This window comes from Mobula hypostoma, chromosome 20, assembly GCF_963921235.1.
Source record: "Mobula hypostoma chromosome 20, sMobHyp1.1, whole genome shotgun sequence".
NCBI classification, from domain to species: domain Eukaryota; kingdom Metazoa; phylum Chordata; class Chondrichthyes; order Myliobatiformes; family Myliobatidae; genus Mobula; species Mobula hypostoma.
Genome location: NC_086116.1, coordinates 37605038 through 37618815, shown reverse-complemented (window position 1 = coordinate 37618815; position 13778 = coordinate 37605038). Strand labels below are relative to the sequence as shown.

The window sequence follows — 13778 nt, the reverse complement described above, 5'->3', positions numbered from 1 at the left end:
CTTAAGGTAAAGGAAGCCTTCGGAGCCAGTGATTATAATATGATAAAATTCACTCTGCTGTTAGAGAGGGAGAAGCTAGTCTACTGTATCAGTATTTAAGTTTAAAGTTCCAAGTACACTTATTATCAAAGTATGAGATTTGAGATACTTGAGATACCTTGAGATTTGTCTCCTTAAAGGCAGCCACAACACAAAGAACCAATAGAACCCATTAAAGAAGACCATCAGACACCCAATGGGCAGAAAATAAAACAAACAATATACACAGCAAATAGCATTCTGACCTGAAGTTCACGAAAGTGGGTCCACAGCTATTTCAGGAACCCGTTAATTGTAGGCCATAGCCTCAGTTAAGCACAGAAACAAGGAAACTTCCTGGAGCTGGGAGCTGAACCACTGCGTCCCTCACCTCTGGCCTTTTCAATCTTGCTTGGCGCTTAAATTGTCCAAGCCTCAGGTCGTTCGTGTTGTTTTGTAACTTCAAAACATTGAACTAATTCAAAGGAAGATGCAGGGAGTCCGAAATGTGGGTGTACAGTTCGTCTTATCATTAAGCGAGGCACGCACGGATCATGTGGTAGCGTGATAACGTGTGCAGTTAACAATTTTACATTTAATCCATAATTGATTATTTAAACAAACAAGAATACTTAATCAACCTGTATAGATAGAGTCTCTTGCGCTCGGGCCTGGGCCCTGCTCCTCGATTCAGCCTGTACCCAACCTTGTTTCCTGACAAGGGAGATGACTGTGATTGGCAGGTGAGACTTGTGACTGCGAAGCAATTTCAGGTTCTGGGGCCTCCTTCGTGATGTTTGTAGGAGTTGACTCTGAGACTGCAGGAAATATCTCTGGTAATGGTAGCCAACTTTCTCCTCTTATCAATTAACTCTGCTCTTCCTCAACTGATGGATGTGTCATCCCCAGATGATATCAGGCTCAATCTCCGCTGAGTAGGAGAGTGGTCCAGTTCTGTTGTTAATCTTTCTGAGTACTCACTTTTGATCCCCTCTGTAGTCCCTCATCAGGACTGTTTGTCCAGGAGTGAAACATGAAACCTCCTTGTTTGAGGAGCCTTCAGTTTGTCTCAGCTGTTTGTCCTGCATACTCCTTCTGAGATCGGGTTTGGGGAGATCCAAGTGTGAACGCAAGGGACCACCCAGGAACAGCATAGCTGGTGAGATGTTGGTCACGGAGTGCATTGCATTTCAATATGCAAGGAGACTGGCAGGCTCCTGGTTCAGTGTCAGTGTAGTGTGTTCTACTGCCATTGCTCACAGTGCCTTCTTCAAACCCTGCACTAACCTTTCTGCCAAGCCATTTGTAGCTGGGTGGTACAGTGCAGATGTAATACATCTTATTCCATTCATTTTCAGGAATGACTGACTGAAACTGATTAACTGTTCTGGAACACCAGTCCTTGCAAAGAGGCTTCCCAACAGTGTACAAGGCTGTAGTGGAGGCTATTGATTACACTTCTGGCCACTTTGTAGCTGCATCCACTGCTACCAAGAAATTTGTGCCCATGAATGGTCCAGCAAAATCCACATGAATCCTCTGCCAAGAGAATGCAGGCCATTCCCAGGGATGGAGAGGCGCTGCTCTTGACACCTTCTGGACATGCGGGCATCCTGAACAGCGTGTGGCAAGTTTCTCAATTTGCTATCTATCCCAAGCCACCAGACAAAGTGTCAAGCCAATGTTTTCATTTTAACCATGCCTGGATAGCTGGCATATAACTCCTCCAACATTTTGGCTCTCAGTTTGGCTAGTACAACAACTCTCAACCCCCACACAAGGTAATCACTTCAAGGGTGAGTTCATCCTGGTGCTGGTAAAAATGGGGGAAGTGGGATTCCTGTTGTATGTTCCAGTCATTTTGGGTGGCCATGTAGACCTGAGACAGTGGGAGGTCTTAGAGTTTTCCCTTTGGATCACCTCTGATGTAATAGGGAAACTTTCAATTTGCATTAGGGAGAATACGTCAAGAAGAGTGTCTTCTTTAGTAAAATTTTCTGGTACTTCCCTTTCCAAAGGTAGACTGGGCAATCCATCAGCATTTCCATGATTAGTCGCCCTCTTGCAATCAAACTTATAATTGTGTCCTGCACGAAACAGAGACCTTCTCTGCATTCGTGCTGTTGCTGCTAGTGGAACATCCTTCTTTGTTGATCAGTAACAGGGGTGAACTCTCTCCCATACAGGTTAAAACATTTTACACCCCAAACCAGAAATCAAGGTCTCTGACAGTTTTTCCCTGCAGTGGGTAAGGGGCTATGGGCGTTCACTTCCATCACTTACAGTGTTATACAGTATGATTGCACCTACGTCATAACTGCTGCATCATAGGCAAGTTTCACTGGACAATGTGGATCATAAATGTGGTGTCAGTACGGTGTCTGAAGTCACTATTTACTTCAGTTTAGTATTTTTTGAAATGCCATTCGAACTCATTTTGTAGAATGACGGAAACAGCCAAACCAATGTCCAGTTCCGTTTGAATTAATTTGTCGTTCACTTCTGGCATAAGCCATATTGCTTGTCTTCAAATTGTAAACTTCAAAGCTACATAATCCTGCGTCATTCTCATCATTATCAGACTTTTCATCAACAGCAAGCAGATTCGTGCTCTTTTTGAAACTGCAAATTGACTTTTTAGAGTTTGCTCTTCCCTGTGCAGATCATTTATTTTTGTCTGCCCGACATGTTCTTTGTATGTGTCCTACTTTTTTACATTTTCTGCAAGTTTCACCTTTAAATCTGCATTTTTTTGGTGTATGTGAACCCCTGCCACAGTGGTAACACTATTTGTTTGGCCAGACTGGTTTCTGTTTAGACTATGCAATTTTGTTGACTCATCAATCTTTCCGATCTTATCTAGCCATTTCTGACTTCTTTCAATGATTAGTATCACTCAGTACTCATTCTTTATGAACACTGAATCCTTCTGTTTTCTGACTTTAAAAAAAACTTTATCATGTCTTCCCTTCTGAAGACTGTCTCTCCATGTGTCTGGCTGCACTAAGCTGTTTATTTTTAGTTCAACCGTCTCGCTCTGCTTTAACAGCTTGGTAGCCAATTCAGGTTCTTTTTATAATGCCTCGTCATTGAGGTTATGTTTTGTAACTTCAGAACATTACATTAATTCAAAGGAAGATGTGGAGAGTCTGAAATGTGGGTGTATACGTTGCCTTTACTTTGAGAGAGGCATGCACATATCACTTGGTAACATGATGACATATGCAATTAATGTATTTTTATATATAACCTGTAATTATTTAAATGAACAAGTATTTTTCACACACACACACACACACACACACACACACACCTGTAGCCAGGCACTTAAATTTATCAAACCTTGGGTCTTTCCTTGCTCTCGGGACCCGGGCTCCACCTTGACTATGCCTTGCCTGCATGCACCTCACCTTGGATCTGCCCCATCGATTCGCCTCCAAGTCTGCTCCAGCAATGGCCAAATATTGACTCATTCCTTGCCCTTGTGTCTGGGCCTAGTCACCTCAGTTCAGCCTGTAACTCAGGAGGCCAGGCAGCATCTATGGAGAAGAGTAAACAGACGACGTTTTGGGCCAGGACCCCATCAGGACCATGTGTCCTGATTGTGTGTTTGTTGCTTATAGGCTAGTTGGCCTGACTTCAGTGGTTGGGAAGCTGTTGGACTCCATTATTCAGGATGAGGTTTCTGGGTATTTAGAGATGCATGAGTAGGGCAAAGTCAGCATAGTTTCCTTAAGGGGAAATCTTGCCTGATATGTCTGTTGGAATTCTTTGAGGAAATAACAGGCTGGATAGACAGAGGAGAGTCAGTGTGTGTTGTTTACTTGAATTGTCAGAAGGCCTTTGACGAGGTGCTGCATATGAGGCTGCTTAACAAGACAAGAACCCATGGTATTACTGGAAAAGAGAGGCAGAAGGCGAAGGGTCTGAATATAGGGGGCCTATTCTAGTTGGTTCCCCGTAACCAGTGGTGTTCCGCAGTGGGTGCTTCTTTTCATGTTGTATGTCAGTGATTTGGACGATGGAATTGATGGCTTTGTGGTCAAGTTTGAAGATGATACAAAAATAGGTAATGGGGCAGGTAGTGTTGAAGAAGCAGGGAGTCTGCAGAAGGACTTGGACAGATGGGGAGAATGGGCAAAGAAGTGGCAGATGGAATATAGTGTCGGGAAGTGTATGGTCATGCACTTTGGTAGAAGGAATAAAGGCGTGAACTATGTTATAAACAGGAAGATACTTAAAAAATCCAAGTTGCAAGGGGACTTGGGAGTCCTTGTGTAGAATTTCCTTAAAGGTTAACTTGTAGGTTAAGTCGGTGATAAGGAAGGCAAATGCAATGTTAGCATTCATTTCTGGAACTTTGGGACCTGAGTCACCCCAACCACAAACTGTTCCAGTTGCTACTGTCTGGGAAACGGTACCGCAGCATAAAAGCCAGGACCAACAAGCTCCGAGACAGCTTCTTCCACCAGGCCATCAGACTGGTTAATTCACGCTAACACAACTATATTTCTATGTTATATTGTTGTACATGCTATTTGTTATAAATTGCACATTGCACATTTAGACGGTGACGTAACGTAAAGATTTTTACTCCTCATGTATATGATGCAAGTAATAAAGTCAATTGAATTCAATAAAATGGACTGGGAGTCTTCATGAACTGGAACTTGTATAAAAAGACATTTGATGAAATAGCTCAGCTATTTAAAGCTAAGATTGATGTGCAGAAAGCAGAGGAAATCCCTGTATTTAGATCCATGCAAGTAAAAGGGCAGCAGTGTGTTTCCAAGTCGGGATATTGTGCAACTTGAAGGAGAGTCTGTGAGTGCTGGTGTTCTGTATCCCTGAAGACACCTTCTTGATGGTAGAGGTCGCAGGTTTGGAGTATTAGTTTCCCAGTTGAGTAAGTACAGTGGATGGTACACAGTGCAGACTCGCTGCTGGTGGACGAACGAATGAATGGTCATTGAGGTGGGTGAGGTGTCAAACAAATGGGCTGCTTAGTCTTGGATATTGGTAAGATTCTTGTGTGCTCTTGGTGCTGCAAGCATCCAGTCAAGTGGAGAGTATTTTGTCATATTCCAGATTTGTACCATGGGCATGGTGGAAAGACTGGGGTGTCTGGAGATGAGTCACTCACTAGAGAGTGCCAAGTCACTGGACCAGCCACATTAAGTCTAAAAATTAGAGCCAGTCCTTTAAGGATTATAGATGGGAAGGGCTACTGCACTGTAATAAAGGTTTATCTTGGTTGGCATAGCATTGTGGGCCAAAGGGACTGTACTATGTTGCAGTGTTGTATATTCTAGGAGTAAAAGCAGATACGTGGAGTTAGTTCATGGATTAGAATTCATTGAGTGATAGAATAGGCTTGAAGCAATAAGTGGCCTACGCTGGCTCCTAATGAGAGTTGCCAGTTATTGGAACTTTACCTTAAGCATAGAGCATTCTACTTGGTTCGATGGGTTTACAGGAATGCTCTACTCATTGTTTTTTCCTGAAGCATAATTTTGTTTGAACTTTTATAAAAAGACTATAATCATTTATAAGACTTGGGAGCAGAATAGGCCATTCAGCCTATCGAGTCGGCAACATTTTGCATCTCAACACCAATCTTTTGCCTTCTCCCTGTAACCTGAGACACCTTTAATAATTAAGTACTTAATCAACTGCCACTTTAAATATACCCAGTGACTTGGCCTCCATAGCTGTCTGTGGCAATGAATCCACAGATTCATCACCCCTGGCTAAAGAAATTCCTCCTCATCTCTGTTCTAATGGGATGCCCTTGTATTCTGAGGCTGTGCCCTCTGGTCTTAGTCTCTCGCACGACTGGAAGTCCCCTCTCCAAGTCCACTCTCTATCTAGTCTTTCAGTATTCATTACATTTCAATGAGATCCACCCTCATTCTTCTAAACTCCAACAACTACAAGCCAAGGCCCATCAAACGCCCCTCATGCATTAACCCTTTCATTTCTGGAATCAATCTCATAAAATCGAAGTGATTGTGAAACAGGCCAAAGTTGCTTAAATTTCTCAGATGGTAAACAATGGAGTACAGAGTGATGATACTGTTCACTTAGTCTTCAGATAATGTTATCCACGTGCTGAAAGTTAGCCATTCTAACAAAGAGAGAATGACTTGAGTTTTGAAGGAACACATTTCAACCTAAGCAACTCTGAATGAAGTATTCTTGAGTTTACTGGTTACATTAAACAGTGTGCTGACAAAAATTTTGGAATTCACAGAAGAATATCATTGATAATTTACATTGAAGTCTATGACCATATAAATGTTGTGTATTTTGAGAGGAATAGGCTTGTGTACTAAATAGTTGCTGCTAAAGCAACTGATGTGACTGACCACTGATTTAGTTCTGACAATTGGTGCTGAAAAACAACTTTGATTGATAAACCACAGGACGGTAATGCAGTGAGATAACTTCATTCCACCCTTCGTGTTACTGCTAGCCCCCTCTGTTCCCATTACCCCTCAATTCTATTTCTGCTCCAGTACTCTCCGGTTTCAGAAGCTAAGATTAGATCAGTCTCTATCACCCTATCAGGCAATGAATTCCAGATGTAAACCAGTTGTGGCATTTACATTTTTAAAAAATGGCATCTGGTCCTTTTTCCAATGATCCAACATCTGTGGTATCTGGCCTTCCATGTCAGACACCAATATAACATCTTCTCTCAAACTTCTTTAATTTGGAACATCTATTGACTTCAAGGTTTCATTACCATACAGAAGATGGACATCAAGATAACACAGGTCATGAGCTATGCTTTTACTCCATGTGGAAACTACCATAAGTTCCCGTAAAAGCCATATCATGATTATTCAGTTAATAACTCCTTCTATGTTTCAGGAATTCCTAAAGAAAGAAGGTCACGTGGAAATTAGCCTATCGGATCTCTCCATGATACAGCCACACCATTCGGGTAAAGTGCTTGTGGTTATCCGGAATGAAGACATTGCAATGCATTTGCATCAGGTGAGGAACCTGCTTATCCTTGCTCTACCGAGATGGTGTTTCTTAACTCGTCATTTCTGTGCTGGCTCTCTTAATAATTCTCCCATTCTTTTCCCAACTAGTTTCCTTTTCAATACATCTTGGAATCTTTAATCTTCAAATGTATTCCCAACAGCAGTGTACTGTGGAACAAACCAAGCTGCTGTTCTCTTTCTTCTGGTCCTTTTTTTGGTTTTGACATTTTTTGTAAACCTGTGACAAATAACTAACTACCAAAGGACCTTTACCTTGTGTCAAGGATGCTCTTTGTAGATGAGGCATATTATATTGAGAGATGGGTCCGCTATCCTTGACCCTGGAGCATAATGAACAGCCAAGTGTGCAAACGTAGAGCATGGAACATAGAACAGTGCAAGGCCTTCAGCACATAATGCTAGGCCAACTTTTAATCTGCTCTATAAAATCAATCTAACCCGTCCCTCCCCTATAGCCCTCTATTTTCCTTTCATCCATGCGTCTATCTAAGAGTCACTTAAATGTCCCTACTGTATCTGTCTCCACCATCACCCCGGCAGTGCATTTCATGGACTCACCACACTCTATGTGGAAAAATAACTTACTTCTTACATTTCCTGTTTTATACTTTCCTCCAGTCACCTTACAATTGTGCTCCATCATTTCCACCTTGAGAAAGAGTCTCTGGCTGTCCACACTGTGCCTCTAAGCATCCTGTATACCAAAGTACAGATCATTGTAAACCTGATGGGAAAGCCAGTGCTACAAGGTTGGTCCACAGTGAGTGCTTCAGCAGACAGAGAGGAGGGTGGGCAGTTTTGCTTTTTAATAGTTGTTCAGATGACAGGAAAAGAAAAAGTGTGTTGTTCAGAGACCTGCATCAGAGCGCATGGTATTCGAGGCAAGGCATTACCATGGATAGAAGAGGGGCTGACTGGCGGAAGTCAGAGGATGGGGATAAAGGTGTCTTTTTCAGTCTAGTAACCGGTGGAGCTCTGCAAGAGTCAGCGTGACGACCGCACCATTTCGTATTGTTCATTACTGCACCGTATGAAGGAACTGATGGCACCGGGGGCAGGTTTGCAGGCAATACCGAGACAGGTGGAGGGGCAGTTAGTGTGCTGGAGGCATGGAGTCTGCTGAAGGACTTGGACAGGGTGGGAGAGTAGGCAAAGGAGACAGTGTAGGGAAATGTGCTATTTGGTAGGAAGAGTGGAAGGTATAGATGACTGGGGAGAGATTTCAAAAATCAGAGGTGCAAATAGACTTGGGTCCTAGTTCAGGATTCCCTTAAGGCTGACTTGCAGGTTTAGTCAAAGTAAATTTACTATCAAAGTACATGTAGGTTACGTATACTACCGTGAGATTCATTTTCCTGCAGGCATTTATAGGAAAATAAAGAAATATAGTAGAATTTATGAGTAACTACAGTAAAGTGAAGAAGGTAGTAAAAAAGGGAAATGTAGTTTTAGCCTGTCGTCGTTTCAAAACGAGGATATGCTGCTGAGTCTTGGCCAGGCTGCATTTGGAATGTTGTGAGCAATTGTAGGCCCTTTATCTGCGGAAGGACATGTTGGCACTGGAGAGAGTCTGGAGGTGGTTCACAAGTATAACCATGGGAATGAAGGATTGATGTACGAGGAATGCTTGATGTCCTTGGGTCTTCACTCGATTGATGAGGGGGACCTCGCTGAAACCTACTGGATACTGAAAGGCCTGATACAGGATGGTTCCATTAGTGAGAGAATCTGAGATCTGAGGACACAGCTTCAGAATAAGGGTTAGTGCCTTTAAAAGTGACATGAGGAGGAACCCCTTTAGACAGAAGATGGTGAATTATAGAATTCATTGACGTGGAGGCCAAGTCGTTGGGTATATTTAAGGCAGAGATTGATAGGTTTTTGACTAATAAAGAGGTTAAGGGTTACATGGAGAAGGTGGGAGAATGGAGTTGAGATGAAAATCAGCCTTGATTGAATAACAAGAGCAGACGAAATAGGCCAAATGGCTTAATTCTGCACTTAGATCTTGTGGTTCTTGTCATTAAGCAAGCAAAATGTTTGTTTCCAAAGGGAAGCCGTAGATGCACAGCGGGAAGTATAAGGATTGGAATTTTTGAACATCAAAATTTGCTGAGCAACACACACAGAATGCTGGAGGAACTCAGCAGGTCAGGCAGCATCTGTGGAAATGGGTAAACAGTCGACGTTTCGGGTCAAGACCCTTCTTAGGGACTGGAAAGGAAGGGGAAGATGCCAGAATAAAAAGGTGGGGGGGGCGGTGGGGAGGAGGACTAGCTAGAGGGTGATAGATGAAGCCAGGTGGATGGGAAAGGTTAATCTAGCTCAGGAAGGTTACAAGACTGTGATAGTGAGACTGGGTGAGTACATAGTCAAAGAGTTGGAGGGCAGCAGGTCGACTGTTTATTCATTGCCGTAGATGCTGCACGACCAGCTGAGTTCCTCCAGCGTTTCCTGTGTGTTTCTGAGGATTTCCAGCATCTGCAGAATCTCTTGTGTTTCTGATTTACTGCAAAGTCTCTTTGAGGGATGGCTATCCTGAAGAGGTTTAAACCTTTTCAGTGGGAGTTCAATGAGGCCCTTTCTCACTGTTCCCCCTCTGTGATCTCTGCTGCCCTCCAGCTCTTTGACCATGTACTCATCCAGACTCACTACTCATCCACCTATCATCTTCTAGCTAGTCCCCCTTCCCCTCCCAACACCTTTTTATTCTAGCATCTTCCCCCTTCCTTCCAAGTCCTGAAAAAGGGTCTCGGCTGAAATGTCAACTGTTTATTCATTTCCATAGATGCTGAGATTTCTGGCATCTGCAGATTTTCTTGTATCTGCAGAATCTCTTGTGATTATCAAAAGCCAAATGCTGCAAATACAGGAAATTCTCAGAATTTTAAAAAGTCAAACAGAGAGAAAGAAGCTCTTTAAGATTTTTCTAAAGTTGCTGTGGTCATTCTGCACCAATAAGTTGCAAACATTTGTATTACCTTGCATATATTGGTTAATCTATTGTTTCACTTAAGACTGTGATGGGTCTATGGCAAAAATGCAGAGTTAGCATTTGCATAACATGAGCAATGTTATTGGGAAAGGATTAAACAAGCTCATGCTTAAACATAAGGGAATATAAGCAATAATTCTGGGGAAACTGGAGGTTCTAGAGGTATCTGGTATCTTTTCATCTGAGGGGAAACATTGAAATGACAGAAATGCAATGTTAGCATTTTCATTTTGAGGACTAAAACATAAAAGCAAGGATATAGTGCTTGAGGCTTTATAAGGCACTGGCCAGGCACATTTGGAGTACTGTGAGCAGTTTTGTGTGCTTTGTCGAAGAAAAGATGTGTTGGCACTGGAGAGGGTCCAGAGGAGCCCAGGGTTAATGTATGAGGAGCATTTAATGGCTCAGGGCCTGTACTCATTGGAGTTTAGGAGAATGGGGGGGCGGGGTGGGGGAGTCTCATTGACACTTACCAAGTACCGAAACACCTTGATAGAGTGGACGTGGAGGGGATATTTCCAGTAGTGAAAGAGCCTAGGACCTGAGGGCAAAGGCTCAGAATAGAAATATGTTTCTTTAGCCAGAGGGTGTTGAATCAGTGGAATTCATTGCCACAGGTGGCTATGAGGGCCAAATTATTGGGTATATTTAAATCGGAGGTGATAAATTTCTTGATTAGTGATGGTGTCAAAGGTTATAGGGAGAAAGCAGGAGAATGGGGTTGAGAGTCATGATCATGGCTGACAACCCCGGATTCAGGACGGCACCCACTGACTGGCTGACTGATCATGGCAGGCAGATTCGATGGGCTAAGTGGTTTAGTTCTGCTCGTATGGCTTATCGTCTATGGAATCTTCCTCTCAAAGGTTTGCCTTTTGTAGGATGTGGTCTTGGTACGTGGAGCCTTTTTAACTAAAATCACTGGGCATGAAGCCCAAGGGATGAGGTGGAATGATGCTGTTGCACCACACCCAACAATTTTCTGTGCTATCTATAATATCTAACCCTAAGATATAAGACAGGACAGACAGGAATAACAGCAAATTTGACTAACTTTGCCTTCTTTTACTTTTTGGTTATAACATGTTACTTACCACAGGCATTGAAATCATATGTTTTGTCACTCTCTCCCAGATTCCTTATTTGGTGAAGCTGAAGCGGATGCAATGCGTTCAGTTTGCTGGAGTGGATAATCCAAGAGACATAAAAGACCAGACCTTTCAAGAGCTGTGTAGTTCGGGAGGCTTTATTGTTTCTGATGGGACTGTGTTGGACAAAGTGACTCCTGGTACGTGTAACTGCTTTCAACCTGAGTTAGTTTCAACTTTGCTTTAAGATATTTATAAGTGTTTACGTTGTGCTGAAATAAAACAAAGTCTCAGTAATATTCACATTATTATTGCTGATTTACAGTACTAAAAATCTGTCAAATTAAAGTTTTATTTTTAACATTCACAATACAATGTCACATGACATCGATAGAAAAATAACATTTCAGTATCCCAAAGGGAGATTGAGAATTTAAATCCTGTCTATAGATTAATTTGGACATGTGGGCATATTTTGAAATTTGGGAAAAGAAATTCAATGATTTATGACTGAAAAAAATCCACACAACAAAAAGGCTTTGGTAGAAAGCCAGCTGAAAGGAACCAAGCCCTCTATTGAAAGTTTCTATGAGAATAGGTGCTTGCTGTGGTAGAACTACATACTCCTTGGCCCATTTATCTACTACAAAGTAACACTGATGCTCAACTGTAACAGAACGGATGAGGAAGGTGTACTGGTTAACTTACTGCACCAGCAACTGGAGCTTTGGGCCATGATCCGTAGCTCTAAGTTTGAACCTCAATAAGGAAGGTGGGGAAGTTAAGTTCAAGAAGTTAGATAAAAATTTGGTGGAGGCATAAAAGAACTCCGGTCTCAGTAACAGCACAAAAATACTGCATTATCACTAAAAAACCCAGATTGGTTCACTAATGTCCTAAGGGAATCTGCCATCATAACTCAGTCACTCCCATATGTGACTGCAGGTCCACTAATGCTAACTGTTAACTGCCCCCTCAGTTTTGGGGCAATTAGGGATGTAAATGTTGACAGTGTCAGTGACATCCACATCCTGTAAATGTTTAAATATAAAGAAGTTGAGTACTGGTGATAATAGTTGAATACTGGTGCCATGGTCCCAAGGACATCTCTGATCGGGACCATGACATTCTAAAGCAGCCAGAAGTGTTGGTACATATTGGCATCAATGACGTAGATAGGAAAGGTGAGGGGGTACGGAAGAGAGATTAAATTTAGAGAATACGGTAGAAAACTGAAAAGCAGGACTGCTATGGTAGCAATCTCTGGATTGTTGCCTGTGTCACGTGCCAGTGAGGGTAAGAATAGGAGGGTTTGTCAGATAGATGCGTGTCTGAGGAAGTGGTGGAGGGGGCAGAGGTTCAGACTTCTGGGTCATTGGGAGCTCTTCTGAGGAAGATACAGCCTGTAACAAACGGGGCGAGTTACGCCTGAACCCGAAGGGGATGAATAATCTTGTGGGCAGGTTTGCTCGAGCTGTTGGAGAGGGTTTAAACTAATTTGACAGGGGCTTGGGAGCCGGACTGAGGATGAGGCCAGTTGATTTACCAACAGGCTGATGATAGGGCAAAATTGCAGACAGCAAGATGAGTTGCAACTTAAAAGGGAGACAAAATCGAAAATGGTGATGAATACAGGACTGAAGTTGTTATATTTGAATGCATGTGGTATATGGAATAAGGTAGGTGAACTGGAAGCACAGTTAGAGATTGGCAGGTATGACATTGTGGGCATCACTGAGTCGTGGCTGAGGGAAGATCATAGCTAGGAGCTTAACACCCAAGGATACAGATTGTACTGAAAGGACAGACGGGTAGGCAAAGGAGGCGGGGTGGCTTTGTTGGTAATAAAATTAAATCAAATCCTTGGAAAGAGGTGATACAGGATTGGAAGTTGTAGAAACCTTGTAGGTAGAGCTGAGAAACTGCAAGGGTAAAAAGACCCTGATGGGAGTTGCTATATACAAACCTCCGAACAGTAGCCGGGACATGGGCTACAAATTATAAGACAAAACAGAAAATGCATGTCAAAAGAGTGTTGCCACAATAGTCATGGGTGATTTCAATATACAAGTAGATAGGGGAAAATCAGGTGGCTAGATCTCAAGAGGGGACATGAGATGTTTTTTTAGAGCAGCTCATGGGTTCAGGTATTCTGGATTGTGTCTTGTGCATTGAACCAAAATTGATTGGAGAGCATGAGGTAAAGGAACCCTTAGGACAAGTGATCATAATATGATCGAATTCACCCTGAAATTTGAGAAGGAGAGGCTAAAGTCAGATGTATCAGTGTGACAGTGGAGTAAAAGAAATTACAGAGGCACGAGAGAGGAGCTGGCCAGAATTGATTGGAAAGGAACATTGGCAGGGATGACGGCAGAGCAGCAATGGCTGGAATTTCTGGGAGCTGTTTCGAAGATGTAGGACATGTACATCCCAAAGAGGAAGATGTATTCTAAAGGCAGGATGACAAAACTGTGGCTAACAAGAAAAGGCAAAGCCTGCAAAAAAAATCCAGAGATATAATAGAGTGAAAATTAATGGGAAGTTAGAGGGTTGGGAAGCTTTCAAAAACCAGCAGAAGGCAACTAAAAGAGACATAATGAAGAAAAAGATGGAATATGAGTGTAATCTAGCCAGTAAAATTAAAGAGGATGCCAAAAG

At 42.5% G+C, this 13778-nt stretch overlaps 1 protein-coding gene across 3 annotated transcripts in view; it reads left to right on the top strand.

Annotated features, from left to right (window-relative positions):
* LOC134359441 (protein TASOR 2-like) overlaps positions 1–13778 on the top strand; it is a 148343-nt gene that overhangs the window by 105812 nt on the left and 28753 nt on the right. For 2 of the 3 annotated variants that reach the window (XM_063072681.1, XM_063072683.1), the window contains 2 exons: positions 6895–7020; positions 11164–11317. In XM_063072681.1, the coding sequence (XP_062928751.1) occupies positions 6895–7020; positions 11164–11317 (280 nt within the window). Of the gene's footprint in view, positions 1–1376; positions 6814–6894; positions 7021–11163; positions 11318–13778 lie in introns of those variants that run through there. The other variant, XM_063072682.1, reaches the window with a different exon arrangement.